Source organism: Cimex lectularius, unplaced genomic scaffold (assembly GCF_000648675.2).
Source record: "Cimex lectularius strain Harlan isolate CLEC.00 unplaced genomic scaffold, Clec_2.1 scaffold145, whole genome shotgun sequence".
NCBI lineage: Eukaryota > Metazoa > Arthropoda > Insecta > Hemiptera > Cimicidae > Cimex > Cimex lectularius.
In genome coordinates this window covers 313,886-335,756 of record NW_019392922.1, presented here as the reverse complement: position 1 = coordinate 335,756, position 21,871 = coordinate 313,886, and the positions used below count along the sequence as shown (strand labels likewise).

Below are 21,871 nucleotides of genomic sequence, written 5' to 3'. Positions count from 1 at the left end.
GTTAGGGATGGCATGTAATATTTTACTGAGAAACAAAAACCATGTCACTACTTGGATGGAGATATGCAAAGGGAATGCCAAGAAATCGTCGAAAGATTTTTAGAAGAGGAGATTCCAAGTCAGTGTACATTAAAAAGAACAGGATCAGTTATGATTATCACGCTTTTAATGGTGCTAGTGAAGGGAATGACTCCACTCGCACAGATTTAGAAAATGCGAAAATGAAAAATACTGCCATAGAAATATAAACTTCCTTTGGAAAAAATACAAAACAAAAAAGGAAAAAAAAACAATCAGGAAGTCACAACCTTTTTCTATAGATTTATAACTAAAGCTGGAAGAAGGGTATTTATATTTGACCATGCTACATTATTTTTAAAATAAAAAAAGACTGCTAAATATTTTCCACTTTATCTTGTCTCGTACTCGACCAGGTTTGGAAAAGGACAGGCCTGCATTTTTGAATTTTGAACAACTTACTTTTTTTTACATTGAAAGCAGTTGTTAGATTTTTTATTTTGATTTGTATTTTTGAAGTTATTTTAAATCATTTGTTTTGTGCTGAAGCGAAAAGATCCAGTTTTGGATGGATCCAAAAGATCCATCCATGTTGAAAAGATCCAGTTTAATCCATTTCCGTTTTCCATTTTTCCCTTCCTTCAGTTTTTTGTTTGTTTTGGTCTTACAAGGGGACGACCAGGTTGGTTGGTAAGGATTTTGACCAAATTTTGGTCATTCTATGACACAAAATATCAGATGCGTATCTGCCATTTCTTGGCTGTACACCCTCGTTTCGCCAACTTTTTTTTTTTTTTAATTTTCCGTTTTTTAATATTTTTATTTCGCTGTTTTACTCAAGTCAACTATGAGAATATATCGTTTTACAGCATTTTTTATGTACACTGCAATAAAAATATAGTAAAAGCTATCAAAGTTTAACAATAACCAAAAAATTTCTAAAAACAAAATAATTTTCAAGTAAACTGTCATATTTTTTTTGCGTGAAACTAATATGAAATTTTGTTTTAGCACCTTTAGAGACCTTAAATATAAATTTTGTTTGAATTTAAATATACTGACTTTTTGATCCCTAATTTTTTTTTTTTCCGATTTGTACCGTAGTTATCAGAATATCTGATTGAAATGGCGATAATTGAAAAACGGCTAAAACAATTTTAACTTCCAACATACCATTTGAAAAAAGGAAAACATAGCCTTTTAAGGACGGATGAACCGTAAAAATATTTCTATCAGAAAATACACAAAATATATATAATTATAATAAAAAATACTAAAAAAATAAATATAATATAAAAATATAATAAATTATAATTTTTTTTAAATGCAAATAATCATACAATTTTATTGTTATAAAATGCCTTTGACAATTTCTTTAAAACGAATTATCAGCAATGAAAATTGGTCCAATAGGTTTTGAGAAAAATTATGTTGGAGTTTGCACTAGGAATATCAGTCGGGTCGTAGAAATTATCAGTTGAAAAATTGATTTTCATTTTTTGCAAAAGTGTGTGCAAACTAAGGGTTTTATAGTTTTTAAAAAGTTTTGACAATTTCTTGAATAACGACATCTCAAAAATCAGAAAAAAATTCTAACACCTGCGAATACATAGATCTCATAAAATCTATACAAACATAACTTAATGCAGTTGGGTTCAATTGACTATTTTGCAACAAAATTGACTTAAAAACGGTTAATTACCAATTTATATACTTAAAAAAAATTGATTATGATTTAATTAAACAAAGTTGGTTATGTCGTAATAAAACAATGTTAAAGACTGCTAAAACCAAGTTAGAAATTGTCCACTGCAATGTAATAAAAGTTGGAATACCATTGTTTACAGCTTAAAACAAAGGTTTTAGTCACACAACTTAAAAATCTAGGCTGATTATGACTTAACGAAAACTGCATTGCAAAACAGGTGACTATGGCTTAACAAAATGAAGTTGAAAACAGTTGGTTACGACTTAAAATAATCAAAAAATTAATCAATTTTAATAAATTAAAATGACCATCTGTGGTTTTCATAACCCTAGAGGGATGTTTCTTCAGAAGTTTCCAGTTAAAAAATATAAAGAAAAAAAATAGAAAACAATGCAGGTTTTTATTTTCCAGCTGAGAGTACAATTTTAAATTTTCCAAGCAGGTTTCTTCATGAAACAATTGTACAACTGACAATTACAAAAATGTAGCGAAAAAGATTCATTATGGTAATGTATAATTGGCAAGCATGTGTGTACTGTTTTATAAAGTTTTCTAATGAAACACTTATATATATGTATTATATATATATTTTTTTAAATTCTTCCGAAGGGAGGTTGTCTTTGTTGCAGGAAGCCTATCGATTACGAAAAATTACTTGAACAATTGGTACACAAGCACCGTGTTGTGATATTCTCCAAAACATTTTGCACCGATTCCGACATTGCAAAGAATGTGAGATAAAAATATCTCTTTTGAAATTTACATTAACGCCTTATTTTTACAGATATTCCAAATGGCGGGTGCTGATTATTTAGCAATCGAAATGGACCAACTGCCAATGACTGATGAACTGATGTTAACTCTTATTAAGAAAACTGGATTCGATTCAGTAAGATATTAAAATTTAAAAGTTGTTTATACAAGAATAAATTTTATTTTTCAAGGTCCCTCAGATATTTTTAGATGGCCATTTTATCGGTGGCATACGGGAACTCAAGCTGTATCTGAAATCTGGATTGCTCTACGAGACTCTTTGCCCAAATAGCCCCCTTTGCACGACGACTAAAAATAAAAAAACAAATGTCAACAAATTTATTAAACCGGTACGCACATGCAACAGACGACCTTGCCAAATAAAACCCAAATGAACCAAACAACGACCAATGGCGTATTTTTATTATTACAGTCGACGATACGACTGAAGCCTCAACCACACTTGAGCTTCATCAGGACCTGCTGTATCTTTATGATACATTTATATTTTTGTAAATCAGTTTGCAACCTGTGTGTTTCACTAGAAAAAAATTAATTAATTAAAAACATAAATAAAAGAACATTAGGTGTATAACATACTGCAGATTTTGAGCGTCGATTGTGTTTATAACATGACCGACCATATCTCTCATGTCTTTTGAAATTTTTGCCTGGTAGTATTCAACTGCAAACAGACAAAATTATCAACATTAGGTTGAAAATAATATAGGATATTGTTTTGAACCTATTTCACTGACGACGGCCTCCTGGCTGGGGATATTGAGAGGTATATTATCAGAAGTAGCGACTATTTTCATCTCTTCGTAGTTGCTGCTGAACAATTTATAAAATCAAAAAATTCAAACGGTCACGTAGACCTAATAGTTAGTATTTTAAAGGAAAAAATCAATTTTTGCTAGGCGGCACTGAACGCGACCCAGAGGTAGTTAAATTTTACTTGATGCATTTTGCCCAAATATGTTGGCGACTTTACAAAAAGAAATCAATCATGAATGATTCAGACTGATATTAACATATTGAAGGCTGTAAATTTTATAATTTCCTCCTAAATATTGACTTTTTTATTTTCAAAATGTCAATATTGAACCCGGTGGAATCTCAATAGGGCTGAAATTTCGTGGAATATAATTTTTTGAATTCTATAGGTTGTTCACCAGCCCTGATCCACAGATTCTTGCTGGATTATGTCCAATCATATAGATATACTTTTCCAAAAGAAATGGGAAGAATAGAAGGACCAAGATCAAATTATGAATGGATCATACTGGTATTAAAAATACATATTGTAGGTTTTAAATTTTATAATTGCATCCTAAATAATGGTTCTTTAGTTTTAATACCTCAATACTGAAACCAACTGGCAGTTTACAAGGCTGAAATTTCACTGGGTTATCTTTTTTTTTTTAAATTGCTTATCCCTGATCCAAATGTTCTGGCTGTATTTTGTCCCCTCTTTGGCTAATATCGACCAACTCGACCAAAAGAAACAGGGAGAATAGAAGGACCAAGAACAAATCATGATTATATATGAAAAAATATATGTTGAAGGCTGTAAATTTTATACGAAATATTGGCTCCTTATTTCCAATATGTCAATATTGAAACCCAGTGGCAGTTCATAAAGATGAAATACCACTAGTATGTAATTTTTTGAATTATAAAGGGTGTATATTAGCCCTGATCTGCAAATTCTTGCTGGATTTCATCCAAATGTATAGATACACTAGTCCAAAAGAAACGGGAAGAATACAAGGACCAAGAACAAATCACGAATGGATCAGGCTGGTATTAAAAATACATATAGCAGGTTGTACATTTTATAATTTCATCCTAAATATTTGCTCTTTATTATCAATATGTCAACATTGAAACCCAGAGACAGTTCACTGTCTGATATTTCATGGGGATATGATTTTTTGAATTCTATAGGTTGTTCACAAGCCCTGATCCACTTGCTGTATTTTGTCTTAATTTATAGCCTCGGCCAAAAGAAAAGGACTTTGCATTAAAATGTGAAGGATTCGCTGGTAGGAACTAGGGACAAAACAAAAAAAGGATTCTAGACTGTATTCTGTACATTAGCCTTGATCAACAGTTTCTAACTGTATTATCCAACTATACAGAAACACTGGACCAAAAGAAACAGAAGAATAGNAAAATAAAGCTAGGGACAAAAAAAGGATTCTATAGACTGTACATTTGCCTTGATCAACAGTTTCTAACTGTATTATCCACCTGTACAGTAACGCTTGGCCAAAAGAAACAAGTAGAATAGAAGGACCAGACCTCTACTAAAAATATATATATTGAGGACCGTAAATTGTATTGATTTCATCCTAAATATTGATTCTTTTATTTTCAATATGTCAATATTGAAACACGGTGAAATGTCACTAGGCGGAAATTTTGTGGAATATAATTTTTTGAATTCTGTAGGTTGTTTACTACCCCTGAATTCTTGCTGTATTTTGTCTAAATTTATAAGACTCGGCCAAAAGAAAAGGACTTTAAAATGTGAAGGATTCACTGGTAGGGAAAAAAAGGATTTTATATTCTGTACGTTTGCCTTGACAACAGTTTCTAACTGTATTAACCAAATATACAGAAACACTCAACCAAACCCCCCCCCCAAAAAAAAAAAAACTGTAAATTTTAAATTTTGTCATAAATATAGACTCTTTTATTTTCAATATGTTAATATTGAAACCCAGTGGAGTGTCACGAGGCTGAAATTTCACTGGAATATAATTTTTTGAATTCTCTAGTTTGTTCACTCAACTTAATCCACAGATTCTTGCTGTATTTTGTCTAAATATACTGACACCGTCGACACAAAAGAAACAAGGAGAGTAGCTGGACCAAGATGTCATAAATGGATCAGACTGCTACTAAAACTATATATTGCTGACTGTAAATTGACAAAAAAGCCTATCTGGTGAACATTGTATCGAATATAAGCTGAATAAAGACAAAAAAATTATGTGCTGGGCAGATTATAACCAGAGTACACCAAGATCTATTCAATTATTTTCTGCAAACCCCTATCCTTTTTACTAATTTAGTCTTTTTGCCCTATTATACATTTATTATGAGATACCAGTTTTCTTTCTCTTAAAATAAGTGCTAATTAATCAAATTAATCTCCGATGGATTAATAATACTATTATGAATGGAAAGTATTTTGTATCTATTAAGTATACATTTTTTTATGATATAGAGAGAATTTAATCATGAGACATCTTACGTAGAAGAAATGCCTTGATCCATTTCGTTTAGATAATATTGCCACTTTTGAATATAATTGTTATTAATAAAAATAATGAACTGGAATTATAGCTAATGTTCTTTTGTTTTAAAAATCGTTTTATAACCCTTGTGAAACCTCCAAAGATAATTTTGATCTTGTAACTTCCTTGACTGTTATCAAAATAAACAAGCGGTGTTTCTTTGAGAGCACAAGGAAATTGCAAGTTTTAAAAATATAAAATGTGTTTTTTTTAATTATAAATAATCTAATTGTTGTGTAATTAGTGTAATGCAATATTGAACAAAATATGAATGAAGGTGAGTAGTAGATTTTTGTTGTTTTTAAAATTTTACATGTTGTAAACTTTCAGAGGAAATTATTAAAAAAAGACTCCTTGTCGATGGAGACGGAGCTGGTGACGATAGGAGGATTAATTTACTGTTGAAACAGTTTCAGCAATGGTGTGCTGACGATGAGGCTGATGTGTAAGTCCAAGTAGATTTCTAGTTGTCGGTGTATTGACGTCTTAACGTTTCAGGAAATTGACCAGAGACCATCTCCTCTCTCAGGTCAACAAGTGCGAGTACGCGTTCCTCAAGTCACGGCTGACGGCTACAATGGCAGAAGCCGAGGTCGAGAACTACGAGTTCATAAGCAAGCAGATCGAACAGGAGATTGAGAGAGTCAAGGAGGAAATCGTAAAGACAAAAGAGGATTTCAAAGAGGCTAAGGTGATACGGAAAAACCGGCTCGAGTATGAAGTTCTCGCCAAGGTCATAAACGAACAGCAAGACAGGAAAGAGACAAATGAAAAACTTGAAAAATTACGCTCCGAACTTGAAACACTCGAGGTTCGCCCTTTACAGCTTAAATTGATTCATTATTACATTTTTTTAATTTTCTTCTTTTGTTAAAGGTAAAATACAACCAGTTGGAAAGCAAATTAGACATGAGGCGTAAACAGTTTCATGTCTTGTTCGCTTCGTTACACCAGCTCCAAGTATTGCTCGACGAAGATGACAATGACGAAAACAACCTCATCGACGTTTCTTTAGAGACACTCGACGAATTAGATACAAAACGAGAAATAACAGACGAAGTAATGGATATAGTAATGTAGTTATTTTGTAATATTTAAATATATTTGTAACTGAGTTTAAATAAATCTCTTTTTAAAAGAAAATCTCATTATCAGCCCTTGTTTAAAGTTCATAAATAAATTAAAGTAAATATTATATTGTCACTTCGCTCAGAAGCCTTTCATATAATAAATAATTAATTCACTATTTTCGTGGTCCGCTTGACCAATTAATACAAGACAATTAATTAAGGTTTTTAGTTGAGATGAAAAAAACCTAATGGCACGAGAGGGATTAAAAAAAATGGCAAAAGGAGGGAAAACTCATAAGGTGGGGTTGAGATGGGGAGTTGATGTCCGAGTGGATCGAGGTCACGATAGCTCAGGTGGTAGAGCAGCGGCATATCTAGCCGAAGGTCGTGGGTTCGAATCCCTCTCAACCATTAGCTTTTTTTCATCTCAACTAAAAACCTTAATTAATTGTCTTATAATAAATAATATCAATGAGGAACCAGTGAGGTTCAAGGGTCCACAGCCTCACCAACCAAGATTCCCAAGCTGAGGTCATGTCCGGTTGAGCCAGAATATAAGGAGTTTTTGTTGAAAGTTGAGTCAGTAGAGAAATCGAACAGAACACGAGATCAATCACCTGTGTTCTGGAATTCCTCACTGAAAGGAGAGCACACAGCCACCCATCACCTGCAACATCAAATACCCAGCATCACAACAATCCTCCCCTGCATGATTTATGCAGAGGAATAAAGCAGACTGTAAGCCATGGGTGCCACCCCTTAAACTGGAGCAATTATTTAATTAATTCCTTATTCCTGCGTAAGTCGCGCTACTTCTTTGAGGGAGATATCCAGGGGAACAGTGGAAAGATCTGTTCTACAAGATGAATATAATAAATCTACAACATTAAAAAATAATATTTCTTGATTCTCTGTTGAATATTTCACATCTGGACTATAAAAACATTTTCAACTTTTTAGGTAGCTTTTTGACTTGTCAGTTATGCAGTTATCTTGAGCTTCTCTTTTTGTTATTTATTTCACAACTTGATTATAAAAATTTGTAAGCTTTTTCAACTTTTTTTTTACTTTTTAGGTATCTTTTTGGCTTGTTGCTTGTGTAGTTATTTTTTATCCTCTTTTTGTTGTTTATTTCACAACTGGATTATGAAAATTTGTAAGCTTTTCAACTTTTTTTTTATTACTTTTTAGGTATCTTTTTGGCTGTCGCTTGTGTAGTTATTTTTTGATCCTCTTTTTATTGTTTATATCACTATAAAAACTGTAAGCTAATGTAAAAACACTGAAAAGCTTACAAAATTTTTATAATCCAAAAAAGATTACTTTTTTGTAGTTAAAATTAAAAGTTCGATTACAAAAATGTAAACAAGTTTTTATTTAAAAATATTGAGCTTGAATTTACAAATTTTTGGTACGTTCCTTATTGTAAAAGATATCCTGGTCTTTCTCGTGACCTTTTCACCTTTTTTGGGCTTAATTAAATCAGCATTTACAATCGAATCATCAATCTTATCCTCGTATATTTCTTCAATCGAGTGTAGGTAGTTTTGGTACATGCTGTCTTTAACAATAATCAAACTCCTCGGTTCTAAAAACATAGAAATAGGCTTTTCTGATTCTTTCTTGTCCTGAAAAAGAACAAAAAAAATATCAGCAAAGGGAAATTTTTATCTAACAATGACAACATACTTCATCATGTCGTTTCTTTTGAAATTTTAAAACAGTATGGGAACCGCAGTTAATTGTAACGATCGTCGGGTAAAACAAAGGGCCATCTTCATGAGGCTGGAAAAAGAAAGTTGAGTTTTTTCTTTGACGAACAACTTGCTTTCAGGGACCAACCATAATCCCCTGGCCTGGTAGGTACTCGTTGACGAGGACATGATTCGCTTTAATGTTGTTTCCAAATACGCCCAACTCGTTCACCCTGTCTACGTAGAACTTGAGCCAATCCGGCAACGGCTCCGTAATCATGCCCTTCGGAAGGGGGAGCCCTCCCCAGTTCTGAAGCCGGCGGTTGCTCAAATACGTCCACTTCGGCTTCGGCGCATTGTTCACCTTGTCGACGAGATAACTCTCTTCCATCTCATTTATGAAGTCTGGAATGTATAATATAGTCGCTGGTGCCTGCAACGGTTGCACAATTATTAACCTACGTTCAAATTTAAGAATGTGAAAGAGTAAAATTAACATATATGATTGTACTGCAACAAAGCCAAACACAATTGACAAGTTTATAAAAGCTGAAATATAAAATATATCAATTCTTTGATGTTTTTTACTTTTCATACATTAAGTTTACTAAATTTATTGAAAATGTACCTTTTGTACTAAATAAGGCTCCATATCAATAGTAAATAAATTATTGAGGCGTTTTGAAAAATCAAAACATAACTTCTAAAATAGCAACTTTGATATCAATTCTTATCTTTTGTTGAAAAGCTTAAATCGATTATTTTATCAAAACGATGGCTTTTTTTTTTTTATAAAGCTTAGGAATCTTTTTAAGTATAAAATTGTAATTATTTTCAAGTTTTTATAAGTTAAAACAAAATTTCATATACTTTATTATTCTTTAGACATGTTTAGATCTTTATAGATCAAAATCGAGTTTTATTGTTTAATCGATTGTCTCCAGATAGAGAAACAATCTAACCTTCCAGTAATTTTGATTTTTAAAAGCTAACGGTTTCTATTTGTCTGGAGTGATTTTATAAATCATCAACGATGATTGGCAGATGATTGAAAAATGTCGGTACGCGTGTCGGTGAAGACCGACCCGGTGACCATCAACCGGAGCAAGATCTTGCTTGTGGACGTCGAACAGGCCAAAAAGAAGGAGTTCGAACGAAGGAGGAAGCTGCGACTGCAGCAGGTAAGACAGCAGTCCAGAGACATAGCCGGCAAGGTGAGGAAGAAAGTGTCTGTAGAGTTAAAAGCCATAGAGAAAGAGGAAGAAGAGAAGAGGCAGCAGGAGAAGGAAGACTGGAAGAAGAAGCAGCTTGAACACCTCAAGCAGGAATTCGACAAATGCCTCCAGTCTGTCGGGTCTGCTCATCAGTCCGCTTCTTTGCAGGTATATTTAATTTTCTGTAAGAATTTTGCAGGTATGAACTGGTATGAATGTACATCCGCAGTCTTGATTGCCCGCCATAGTTTTGTTATTACTGACAGAACATTTGCTCTGGTTTTGCAGTCTGATAGCTTCTTCTGCTGCTTTGCACTATCTGCATATGCTGTATTCACAGGCGTCCATACTTTTTGGATGTCTACTTAGTTTGCTAATGCAAGAAAAGTACAGCATTAAGCTTTCAAAATTGTCAACAAACTAAAATATCCTGATTGGCCATCATAGTTTTGTTTTTACTGCCATAACATTTTCTCCTGCTTTGCAGAATCTACGCACGATGTATTCACAAGTGTCCGTATTTTTTGGATGTCTACTGAGTTTGCTGATGCAAGAAAAGTACATCATTAAGCTTTCAAAATTACCAACAAACTAAAATATCCTGATTGTCCGTCATAGTTTTGTTTTTACTGCCAAAAATTTTCTTCTGCTTTGCAGAATCTGCACACGATGTATTCACAGGTGTCCAGATTTTTCGGATGTTTATTATAAGTTCTAAAGCATTAAACATTCAAAATTGCCAGCTTATTGGGTTGATGCTAAAATAATGCAGGTTTTTGATGTTCAGTAAAAGCTACAATTTAACTTCAACAAAATATATTTATTCGCAATAACTTCCATTACTATCTATTCATTTCTGCCAACGCACAACCAATGCATTGATCCCAGAAGAGTAGGAACTAGAGTGTCTGGAAACGACTCCTGAAATGCATTTTCCAAGTTCTGAAATGTTTCTTGCACAAAAAGTTGTTGAAATGTTTAAAAAAGTGATAATTTGTAGGAGAAAGATCTGGTGAGTATGGCGGATGTAGTAAAGCCTTAACCTGACTCTTGAAGTCGTGCCAGAGTCTGTTGTGCAATTTGTGGTTGTGCATTGTCTAAAGGAGGATAGACTCCTGTTTAATTAATGCTGGTCATAAATGTCGCATTGTTTTGATCAATTTCATTAATTTCATTACAGTATTTTTCAGCAGTGATGGTTTCCCCCGGATTGAGGAAGCTGTTGAATTAGTGCTGCAGATGACTACCAGACAGTGACCATAATTTTTTTGGATGTAAGCTTGGCTTTGGAAAGTGCCCTGGTTTTTCACTCTTATCCAGCCACTGTCTATTGTAAAATATCCATTTTTCTTCACACATTACTATACGACTGAGACATGGATAATTTTTCTTGCATACGGAAAGCATTGAACAGATTTCATACCTGTGATCCTTTTGGCGGTCATGCAGACCTCACTTGGTGAGCTTCTTTGCTTTCCCAATAGCTTCCAGATGGAGAATGACTGTGAATAGGTCAACACCAAGTTCTTCTGCCATTTCGCGAGTAGTTTTTTTGGGGTCAGCTTCATCTTTAATCTTTAATCGGTCGTCAGTGACAGGACGGCCATCCATTCTTTGCTCATGAGGTCATAATCTCCATTATGGAATTTTTGAAACCAAAGCTGAGCTGTGGGTTCATTTAGGGTTCCTTGCCCCCAAATGTACCGTAATGATTAGGGACCACAGTAACAATGAGCAGTAGATTCATGTCATTGGCTTGGGTGTATCCTGCAAAGGTGAGCCTGGGCAAGTCCATTTCTCTCAGTCCAATTCCTGGGACTGTGCAGTGGGTGCTCCTAGGAGACTCCAACAACCCTTCCCATCGCTTGGATGCGAGAGGGGTTTCCAGGCACAAAATAATGGTGTAGCCTTGAGAACTTAACAGATTCTCTGGAGCACAAGCTGTTCGTGTTTCCTGGCGCACATGATCACCTTAAGCACCCTCTGCGTGCATTTGGATGATAGGACCAAGGAAGTTTATAGCATGCAAGGATGCAAAGACTAAGCTTACCTAATCCCTAGAAATGTATTAAGGGAGTTGTTTGTTTGTGAGCTGGCTGCGGATGGCGGGTGCTTGATCAGCGGCACACGTGGGTTAGGGTACCAGATCCTGTATGCATAGACGGTAGCACAGTTCTTCAGTAGGGTGCTATCGGGGAATGGATGCGACGTAGGCCGTAGGTGGACCCCTGGCGGGTACCTAGAGAAGACGTTGTTCGGTGGTGCCCCCATGGTTTTCTTTTGCCGAAGATGGCAGTCTCCTCTAGGAGGTGGTTAGAAATTCCACTTTTAACGAAACCGTGGCCGGAGTGGTCNACTCATTAAGGATAAGGGAAGTGGTGCTGGAATACACATACCTAAATTAGGGATCAGCATCTCCTCTCCTCTTGGTAATAATACCTCGGTCTTTCAGGCAGAGGTCTGGGCCATTAATGTTTGCTGTAGAACACTTATGGATAATAAGATTCAGGGAAAAGATATTAAAATTTTTTCCGACAGTCAGGCCAGTCTAAAATCATTACAAAAAGAACGTGGGCTAGGGTACCAGATCCTGTTTATAGACAGGTGAGGGTGCATAACCAGCTGTGCAACAGGATAGCACAGTTCTTCAGTTCCAAGCCCTGTAGCATGCTATGTGGGAATGGATTCGTTGTTGGCCATAGGTGAGCCCCCTGGCAGTTACCTAGAGAAGAGGCTGTTGTTCTGTGGTGCTCGCATGGGCTTCCTTTACTGAAAGCAGACTCCTCTATGGGGTGGTTAGAAATTCCACTTTAAACGAAATCGCGGGCGGAGTGTATCTGGAAGTTTCGACGCTAGCGGGACCCCTACACTCAGGGAGTTATCATCTATCTAGGGCTGATGCATTTCAACCCCTTTGGAAATCCCTTTACACATGGCACACGGTTAAGCACAATGCTGACCCACCCCTTCGGACAGGGCAAGCGGGAGAAGTCGACATGTCAGACTAGTCTGCGGATGTGGTGGTTTCTACATGGAACCTCACGGTGTTCATACTATCTACCATGTGCGGAGGTGAATTGCTCTTAACTTGAGAATCTAAATGTGTGATAAGGCCTATGTGCTAGGTGCGCACGCTCATTGTCTAAAGACATTGTGACCCCCAATACATGCCCCCAAATGTCATTAATATTTCGAGCAGTTTGCGTTGAACTTCGCCAAAGTTTAAATACATAGAAATAAATTTACTGAAAATCGCTTTTAGACATAATTTTTTTGTAGGCGCTGAACAGACTGAATTAAATGTTTAAATACATAATATATAAAACTTAAGGGTTGTAAGAGAAAGAAAGCGAGATAAATAGGCTTTAAAATGATACCCTTAGCATAATGGATTAATTTTGTTTATACAATTCGTATTAAAAGTGAAGTGAAAACGAAAACCTGCGTTTATTTTGCATCCCATACTTTTCAGATTACACTGACGCAAGAAAAGTAAAGTTTTAAACATTCAAATTTGTCAAAAACTTTAAAGTCATGATTACTCACCACAGTTTTGTTTTTATTGCCAAAATTATTTCTCTTGCTTCACAGTCCGATAGCTTCTTCAGCTGCTTTGCAAAATCTGCACATGCTGTGTTCATAAACGTCTAGACTTTTAAAATGTCTATTGATTTTGCTGAAGAAAATAAATACAATAAACAATTCAAAATTGTGAATGAGCTTTCAAGAAAAATGTTGTACACTAAACCATTAAACTTAATAGCCCATTTGTACGTCGGGTAAGTATACTGGGGCCGCTGGATTCGGGTTACTTGATGAGCGCCGGGTCAACTCTTGCGGCCACTGACGCCCCTACACCATTGTGCTTAGAATAAATGAACCAATGTTTTTATTGCTTCCTTGCAGAATATGATCTTACTATGATCATAGGAGTCCAACTTTAGTGGCAAAAAACCTGCCAATATTAAGAGTGTCTTCCTTCATTTGAGTATGTTGAGTATATTTACACTTCTTTACACACATTTTATTTTGAGTGTATTTACACATCCATTATACAAGTGTAACCCGAAGGTTCTCTGTTTCTGCATTCCTGACTTTAGTTTGGACTTACGATCAAGAATTGTATTTAAGCTGATGGTGTTCGGATTCAATGTTTTGATGATCACGTGGATATCAGACATGATGACTTTATTATTGTTTATTTTGATTAAATTGAGCCAAGCTAGCTCTCAGTATTGTGGACAGAAGGATATTGCTGAATAGGCCCAAGGGTTCTTAAATTCTTGGCTTAGGACTGAAATTCTTTTTTTTTTTTACTTTATATTTATGTAGGCCTGTTAGTTTTGTTTAAATGGAAATATCTTGCTCGCATTGTCTAATTATTCCTATGTTCAGCCAGTAACAGGCAAAAGTCAAGTAGATTTTTTGTCTTTTTTCAGCCAGACGCAAAGCTGATATTGAAAGAGCAGAAGAATGTCATGCAAGCTGTCGCTAGGGCGAGGGGCTCCCTTGCCGAGGAAAAGGCCAAAAAGGAAAAACACGCCATCAAGGATAAAGAGAACAAAATCGCCGAGCAGTTGGAGTATGCGCGCAAAGTCGAGAAACTCAGATCAACCATGGTGTCGCGACTTCCGCCTGCTGTGGAGCGGTTTTCAAAACCTTCCAAACCCAGTGAAAAATCCGTGAAAAAGACCATATCGAAATCTTCAAAGAAGAAACAGACAAAAAACGCTGTAACAAGCCCTGTTCATTCCCCGCGTAAACCTTTAAAGGACGTTCAGACCTGCACTGAGTTAAAATCACCAAATCATAAAATGACGTCGCCTTTGAAGTATGTTAAAAGATAATAAATAAATAATATAGAGAGTGTTAACCAGTTGTGTAGATTTCAGGTATGCAGAGAAAGAAACAGAAGCCTCACGATTCCTGATGAAGAGTTTTCTGATGATAGCGACGATTCGAGTGCAACTTGGCCTCCGCGGTCGCAGTTGAGCACTAGACCATCTCTCCATAAGGTGAAACTTTACAATCACAACGAACGGAAAACAACCGAATATTTGAAACCGACGACGAGCGTTAATCGCATAGGAGACGACTTTGTAAGTAAATCGCCTTTTATTAAGTTTCATTGTTTTTATAAGTTTGTTTTTATGTGCAGGACATGAGAATGGAAATTGATAAGGAAAAAGCGGAGAGAGCTGAACTTGAAATGACCAATAAAATGAAATTGGACAAATTGGACAAAAGGGGAAAAGAGGCGATGCAGAGAGAAAAAACAGAAAAAGAGTTCGATCAAATGTGCAGTGCCATCTCTGAGATCAATAAACAAGAAAAGATACAAAATGTTTCCGCTCCACCGGTAAATAATTTCTACTATTACAATTTTGTTATTTTTGAATAGTGACTATTTTGTACTTTTTTTGTTTTGTAATTTCCCAGGGTTCTAGCTTTTTGAAAAAACCATTTCATAATCAAGATAGATTACAAGAGCTTTTGAAAGATTTGCAAGAGAGCCCTGAAAAGTGTCCGAAGCTTTTTGACAAACAGAATAGCCACGAACGAAAAGCAGTAGACAGCCTCAAAGAACTTTGCGATCGTTTTCAGAAACACAGGGAAAAACTGCTCCATCCGAACAACCTGAGGAACCTGAGCCGTTTGAGCGAGTCGTCCGACGAGGAAAATGAAATCGCAGGTTGGATGGAAGCTAATTTACATGCCAAACCTTCGCCGAAAAGTCCCGACATTCAGCCTGTTGCTGAAAAACCGCCTTTGCCTAAGAAAAAACGGCAGGTGCCACAAGCCGAAGAAAACCAAGGCCGAGTCCTGCCTCATTATGACCCCCGACCGGCAAAGATTGAAGAGAGGAAAGGACAGTCTTTAATTACTGAAAAAATCCACGTGGAACCTCAACAACCCGAAGCATCATTTCGGGAAGAATCACCTCATGAAACTTCTCAAGAAAATGAATCGCAGTATGAAAAATCTTCAGAGCATTCACCGCATCTTTCCGAGAGAATGTCTACAAGTGTAAAAGAAGTTGTTTTGACACAAAATCAAAGATGCTTGGCTGAAATTATTAATCAAAAGCAAAGATCGCCGTGTTCGTTAGAGCAGAATTTTGGAACTGTACTGCCTAAACACAAGCGAGTAGAGGATGAAACAACAGAAAATGATGTTTCACCAAGAAGACAACTGTTTCATGATTCTACAGTTTCTCCGAGAAGGTCTTTACCGTGTGGTGAATCATTCGCTCCTGAGAGATCAGTAAGACAAAGCTGGCCTCAAGAAAAAGAAAAATCGCCTTCAGCCAGGGTTGAAAGAATTTCCCTAGACCCTGATTCAACAAGGTCTTCATCTTCAGGGGATAATTACAGGGTTTCTGAAAGTGAAGTAGAAAACATCTTCCGGGGTAGTTTTTCTACAGAAAATTCTGCAACACCAAGGGAGTCATCAGGTTCTGATGCTGTTGAAGTCGTTGTTAGAATATCTGGAAAAGAGAAAAAGCCAAAAGTCAAGAAAATTGTAAAAAAACCGGTTTATGAATCAACACCGGTAAACAGAGTAAAAGAACAATCGAGTTCAACATCTTATTACAGTCCCCCAACCAATCTAAGTCCTGAACAACATTCTCTACTTAGCAACGTTCTCAAAAAGTTAGTCGTAAAAAATAAAAATTCCAAACTGCATGACTACATCGTTGAGCTTTTAAACAAGACAAAAAGTTCGGTGAGTGAACTAGGCGTATCTAGTGTTAGCGACATTACAGTCCAAAGTGATATATGCAACTTGTCAGACATCTCATCTGTTAATAAAATAAAAAAATCCGACAAATTAAGTGTAAAAGATATTAGCAAAAGTAGTGACAGTACAGAAACGACATACACAAGTTCCATTTCTGATGATGTACCGCAGTCAGATATAATAAACGCTTTTGTAAGAAGGATAGAAAAGTTGACAGACATCGTTGATGACTGTAATGTTATTTTCACACATTCGTCAGATGAGTTTAAAGACGAATCACTCTCAAATTATCCCCTTATAAAAGAAACAGTTAAAGAGAAAAAGAAAACAGATAAACAATATCCAGCGCCTGAGGATTCCGTTCTAAGCAATGAAAATTACATCGAAGAGAATAAATCCCAAGAGACTTCGGATGGAATTTCGATAGGTGTACCTTCTTCTTTACACCCCAAACCGTTTCTTACCCAGGAGGAAGAATCTTCAAGCTCAAATGAAGTCCCTTTCATGAGGTGGGTTTTTATTTTTTTTAAATTATTTTTTTTAATTAATTTAAAATATTCTTTTAGGAAAAAAGAGGCAAGGCCAAGACCGTTTGAATTATCGACGATACAAGAAGTTGAAACACCAATGTCTATAAAAACAAAATCTATCAATGAAAAGAACAAAGAATCATCCGAATTGTCTGATTTGACGAACCAGCTTAACAGGCTGCATAGTTTTTACGAAGCTGAAAAAGAGCCAAATTTGGAAAATTCGGTCTCTTCAATTTCTGAAAGCGAGTTCATAACTGACAAAGATGTGTGCAGCATCCTAGAGAGCTCGTCGGACGGGATTGAAGAAGTGTTTCGCAGCTTGGGGATCGGTTGGGCGTTGTCGACGCTTAGAAAAACCAGGGAGAGGAACAAGCTGAGCATGGAATCGTCGTCGACGAGCAATGAACACGAAAGAACTGCCTCTAGGAGCAGGTCGAAAAATTCGACGATAAAACATTCAACTCCGATCAAACGTGGGGTCAAAAAACTGACCGATGCTAAACCCGCTAGTAAAGAATTGTCGGTGCAAACTGACAGTCTCACGCCACCTAGTGTTTCTCTCAACCATCCTTTCCTTAAGAAATGACCTCATTGTTACATTTTGTTTATAATTTGTACATAATTGATTGTATTGTTAATAAAAATGATTTGTTTTTATTTGTGTATAGAGAAATGAAATGTTAAAACCTAGTAATTTCTTCATTTTTGAAATGTGACGTACATTATAATTGTTAACTATGATTTTTGTTTTAATTTATTGTTAGATGTATTTAATTAAGACTTATTTTTTTAAATTTATAAGACTATTATTTCTTCATCCTACATTTTCAGTATTTGGCCATTTTTTCTTAAAATTGAACGACCTGTAAAAAAAAGTTTTATTAAGCTATACGTAACACAAATTATTATTTTTTAAATATGAGGGCTTGAAACAGCAAAGGTCATATCAACACCCTCAGGGTGCCTGAGTTTTTGAGAAAAAAAGCAATCAAACAGCTGTTTCACAACTCCAACTGTAATAAATTATAAGGAGGATTGGGAAACCAAAATGATCGGAAATGATCAAACTATAGGTTCATAAGCTCAAACCACAAGGAATTGTAACAAACCGGTGAGGATGAATCATCAAAATTCATGATCCTCAACTACAATCAATTATAACAAACCAATGAAGGATTGGCAAACCAAAATGATTGAAAACGATAAAATTTCATGACCCTCAGCCACAAGAAATTATAACAAACCAATGAGGATTGGCAGACCAAAATGACTGGAAATGATCAAACTATCAGTTCATAACCCTCAACCTCAAGGAATTATAACAAACCAGTGAGGATTGATAGTCCAAAATGATCAAACCTATTTTGCAAGTGAAGATTTAACTTTTATGTTTTATAATTTATACAATTTTTTCCTTTTAGAGTAGTACGATTTCCCTGTTTTGCAGTAAACTTTTGTCTGTTGGGTCTATTCCAAGATATGGTATTGAGTTCGTTATAGCCTAGGAACAGGTTTTCTAGATGCCAATTTTTTTTTTCTATACCTATTGCAGAGCGACATATAGTCTATATTGGTCATCTGTTAATAATCTCATTATTATTATTTTTTGACTGTGGTATTTAATTTATACTTCTTTATTCTTTTCAATTGAATATGGTTTCCTTTTTCTGTTATTGGGTAGGTAGTTTTTGCAAGTAGTCTTTTTGCTTGGGTGGCATTCCCTTTATTGGGGGTGTATTTTTTAGTAAACCCAAGATTCCATTCTTTTTCTATGTGGTTCTATGTAATTAATGCCACAAAATATATTTTGTCCTGTGTGCTGGTTTGAGGCTCCTTTTTTAGATAGGAACTCTACTGCCTCGTTGCCTGAAATTCCCTCAAGACTTGTGACATTTAATGCTGCCTAGTTATTTGATAATATTATTATTGCTATTATTTTCTAGGGCAAGCAATTGGGCTCGAAATATGGTTGTAGTCGAGCCGTGCGCCATGTGGTTCTAGTTAGGCCCCTTTATGCCCATTCCTGTACTGTTTCTCATCTTTGAGCCATCTTACGCCAGAGGTTGTTCCAGGTTTTTCTTCTTTCGTTTTATTTTCATAGTAATGTGGTTTTTCAAAGTTTTAGCTTTTATGCGACAGAGAAGCCGTGTCGGTTATTTTAACTTTGTCAAAAATGTTGGACTTCCTTGCCATGACTGATCAACTATGAGTTCCTCGATTCCTGCCATCAGTTTAATATATTGTAGGTAAGGGTGGCAGCTTGATTCTATTTTTTTTTCTCAGGGTTTTTTATTATAGTTACACGAACTCTTGGTGTGCCGGTATTTTTGAAAACCTGGGACCTTTACCTTACAGTGATGAGTGTCGTGTCAATGCCTAAACCATTGAGGCCACCGATGCCCCTTGCTATTGAAGTTCTTTATTTCTTTTTCTTCTTCTTTTTCTTCTTCTTTTTCTTTATTTATCACCAGGCAGATGCCCACGACCGGTTTAGTATATATATAAAAAACGACTTTACACTGGTATGTATACTAAACATATACAATGCAATATACATATTATATAAATAATTTACATATTATATATATTGGATACTATGCACTAAAACATAACAAACTAAAAATTATTTTATAAATGGAACAAATTTCACTATAAATGACTAGAGTTTAATATTAGAACTCAATACAATATCTTGGAATAGACCCAACAGACAAAAGTTTAACTGCAAAACAGGGAAATCGTACTACTCTAAAAGGAAAAAATTGTATAAATTATAAAACATAAAAGTTAAATCTTCACTTGCAAAATAGGTTTGATCATTTTGGACTACCAATCCTCACTGGTTTGTTATAATTCCTTGAGGTTGAGGGTTATGACCTGATAGTTTGATCATTTCCAATCATTTTGGTCTGCCAATCCTCATTGGTTTGTTATAATTTCTTGTGGTTGAGGGTCATGAAATTTTATCGTTTTCAATCATTTTGGTCTGCCAATCCTTCATTGGTTATAATTTGTTGGTTTGTCATGGTTTGGGGTTATGAACCTATAGTTTGATAATTTCCAATCATTTTGGTCTGCCAACCCTTCATTGGTTTTTTATAATTTGTAGGGTTGTTGTGGTTTTGGGGTTATGAACCTATAGTTCGATAATTTCCGATCATTTTGGTCTGCCAATCCTCATTGGTTTGTTATAATTTCTTGTAGTTGAGGATCATGAATTTTAATCATTCATCCTCACTGGTTTGTTATAATTCTTTGTAGTTGAGGGTTATGAACTGGTAGTATGATCATTTCCAATCATTTTGGTCTGCCAATCTTCATTGGCTTGTTATAATTTCTTGTGGTTGAGGGTCGTGAATTTTGATCATTTTGATCTGTCAATCCTTACTGGTTTGTTATAATTTCTTGTGGTTGAGGGTAATGAAGTTTTATTGTTTTCAATCATTTTGGTCTGCCAACCCCTTATTGGTTTGTTATAATTCCTTGTGGTTTGGGGTTATGAACCTGTAGTTTGATTGTTTCCGATCATTTTGGCCTGCCCATCGTCACTAGTTTGTTATAATTTCTCGTAGTTGAGAGTCATGCAATTTGATCGTTTTCTATCATTTTGGCCTGCCAAAAAACACTTAATCAAAAAGATTTTTTAAAATGAGAAACTCTGCTGATATAACAGACAGCTAGTAGGAAATTTGAAACTTTTTAAATAATGGAGCAAAGAAAGACAGAACAACTACAACTAAAGGAAGGTGTATTAAAATTTTTGTTTTGATTAAGTGTTTTAAACACATAAACAAGTCAGAATCATACAAGTTATTTCATATTGCATGTATATCTGTATCGGTTGTATTAGGTTGTCTTAAATGGGGTATACAGGTAGTTCTGGGTCCTCCATCGTCGAGAAGTTTGGCTAGTTCTGTTTTTATAATTTTCAAATATTTACGATTGAATTTATGTAAATTGAGTTGTTAAAAAAGCGGTTTAAGGGATCGACTGTCTTAAATATATGTGCAGGTTAAACAACAACCTTCCACTTCAAAGTCATGCAGGTCATTTATGAAGCTACTAATTAGTCGTATTTGTTTTACAAGCTTTTCTTCGGCAAAAACATCAAACGTTTATGATGGTTCTGATACTATGTATGAAATTGAAAGGGTATCAATTGTCGAACGAGAGCATCTTAAAACACTTTCATCACGATATGCGGCGGTGTCGTGAGACGTGAAAGATATTCGCAAGAATTCGTGTTCGGTTTTATTTTATATGAAATCTAAGCTAAAACCTAATTTACAAAAGTATAATTCTATTATGTGTTTTTTTTCCTGGCGATAAGCCCGTTTTGATTCAGTGATCGTGAATTAGTGGCGGTTTCTCTGGTTCACTCGGTTTCTGGTACAGCAGCCATTGACATGCTGCGCGTTGATTCATCATAAGTCAGTGTACGATAGAAAAACAAATCCCTTGGCAAATTATTGACATGATAAATTAAGATGGCTCTTGAAAAGTTTTTTTTAACCTAATACTGCTTGAAAAAACTAAAGGCTCACACCCCAATCGCAAGAAATTATGGCGAACCAACAACGACTGGTTACAACGACCAAAATGATTGAAATGATCAAATTACAGGTTTATCACCCCAATTGCAAGAAACCAGCAAACCAGTAAACATCCGCAGACCAAAATGACAGGAAACCAAAATAATTTTTTATATAATACCACAATACAAGCTTGATCAAAGCATTTGGTGGAAAAAATTATAGCGAGTATTGGTCGACCAAAAATGAACAAACTTCAGGCTCATGACCCCAACTGTAAAAAATAGCGAGTATTGGTCG

The 21,871-nt window shown here is 35.3% G+C and overlaps 4 protein-coding genes across 8 annotated transcripts; 3 read left to right on the top strand and 1 right to left on the bottom strand.

Moving 5' to 3' along the window:
• Nucleotides 1-1,382: 1,382 nt before the first annotated feature.
• Nucleotides 1,383-2,886, top strand: LOC106669184 (glutaredoxin-2, mitochondrial). Of its 5 annotated transcripts, none has more exons than XR_001340898.2 (4): nt 1,383-2,254; nt 2,336-2,458; nt 2,511-2,615; nt 2,671-2,886. XR_001340898.2 is itself a non-coding variant. In XM_014398492.2 (4 exons), the coding sequence occupies exons 1-4, from the start codon at nt 2,230-2,232 to the stop codon at nt 2,872-2,874; spliced, it is 435 nt and encodes a 144-aa protein (XP_014253978.1). In that variant the 5' UTR covers nt 2,133-2,229; the 3' UTR covers nt 2,875-2,886. The 5 variants fall into 5 exon arrangements, 2 of the variants coding, with proteins under 2 accessions (XP_014253978.1, XP_014253979.1); XM_014398492.2 differs by having other exon boundaries at nt 2,133-2,232; XM_014398493.1 differs by having other exon boundaries at nt 2,147-2,232; nt 2,680-2,886.
• Nucleotides 2,887-5,918: 3,032 nt separating this feature from the next.
• LOC106669183 (THO complex subunit 7 homolog) lies at nt 5,919-6,930 on the top strand. The gene is made up of 4 exons (XM_014398491.2): nt 5,919-6,064; nt 6,118-6,232; nt 6,286-6,598; nt 6,664-6,930. Exons 1-4 carry the CDS (start codon nt 6,055-6,057, stop codon nt 6,865-6,867), a joined length of 642 nt encoding a protein of 213 aa, XP_014253977.1. The 5' UTR covers nt 5,919-6,054; the 3' UTR covers nt 6,868-6,930.
• Nucleotides 6,931-8,208: 1,278 nt separating this feature from the next.
• On the bottom strand, nt 8,209-9,423 carry LOC106669175 (alpha-ketoglutarate-dependent dioxygenase alkB homolog 6). Its single transcript, XM_014398483.2, has 4 exons — nt 9,180-9,423; nt 8,700-8,984; nt 8,547-8,642; nt 8,209-8,485 (listed from the first exon to the last, which is right to left on the bottom strand). The coding sequence occupies exons 1-4, from the start codon at nt 9,201-9,203 to the stop codon at nt 8,231-8,233; spliced, it is 660 nt and encodes a 219-aa protein (XP_014253969.1). The 5' UTR covers nt 9,204-9,423; the 3' UTR covers nt 8,209-8,230.
• Nucleotides 9,424-9,502: 79 nt separating this feature from the next.
• Nucleotides 9,503-17,707, top strand: LOC106669174 (trichohyalin-like). The gene is made up of 6 exons (XM_014398482.2): nt 9,503-9,933; nt 14,205-14,596; nt 14,651-14,864; nt 14,924-15,124; nt 15,205-17,015; nt 17,073-17,707. The coding sequence occupies exons 1-6, from the start codon at nt 9,607-9,609 to the stop codon at nt 17,623-17,625; spliced, it is 3,498 nt and encodes a 1,165-aa protein (XP_014253968.1). The 5' UTR covers nt 9,503-9,606; the 3' UTR covers nt 17,626-17,707.
• Nucleotides 17,708-21,871: the final 4,164 nt, after the last annotated feature.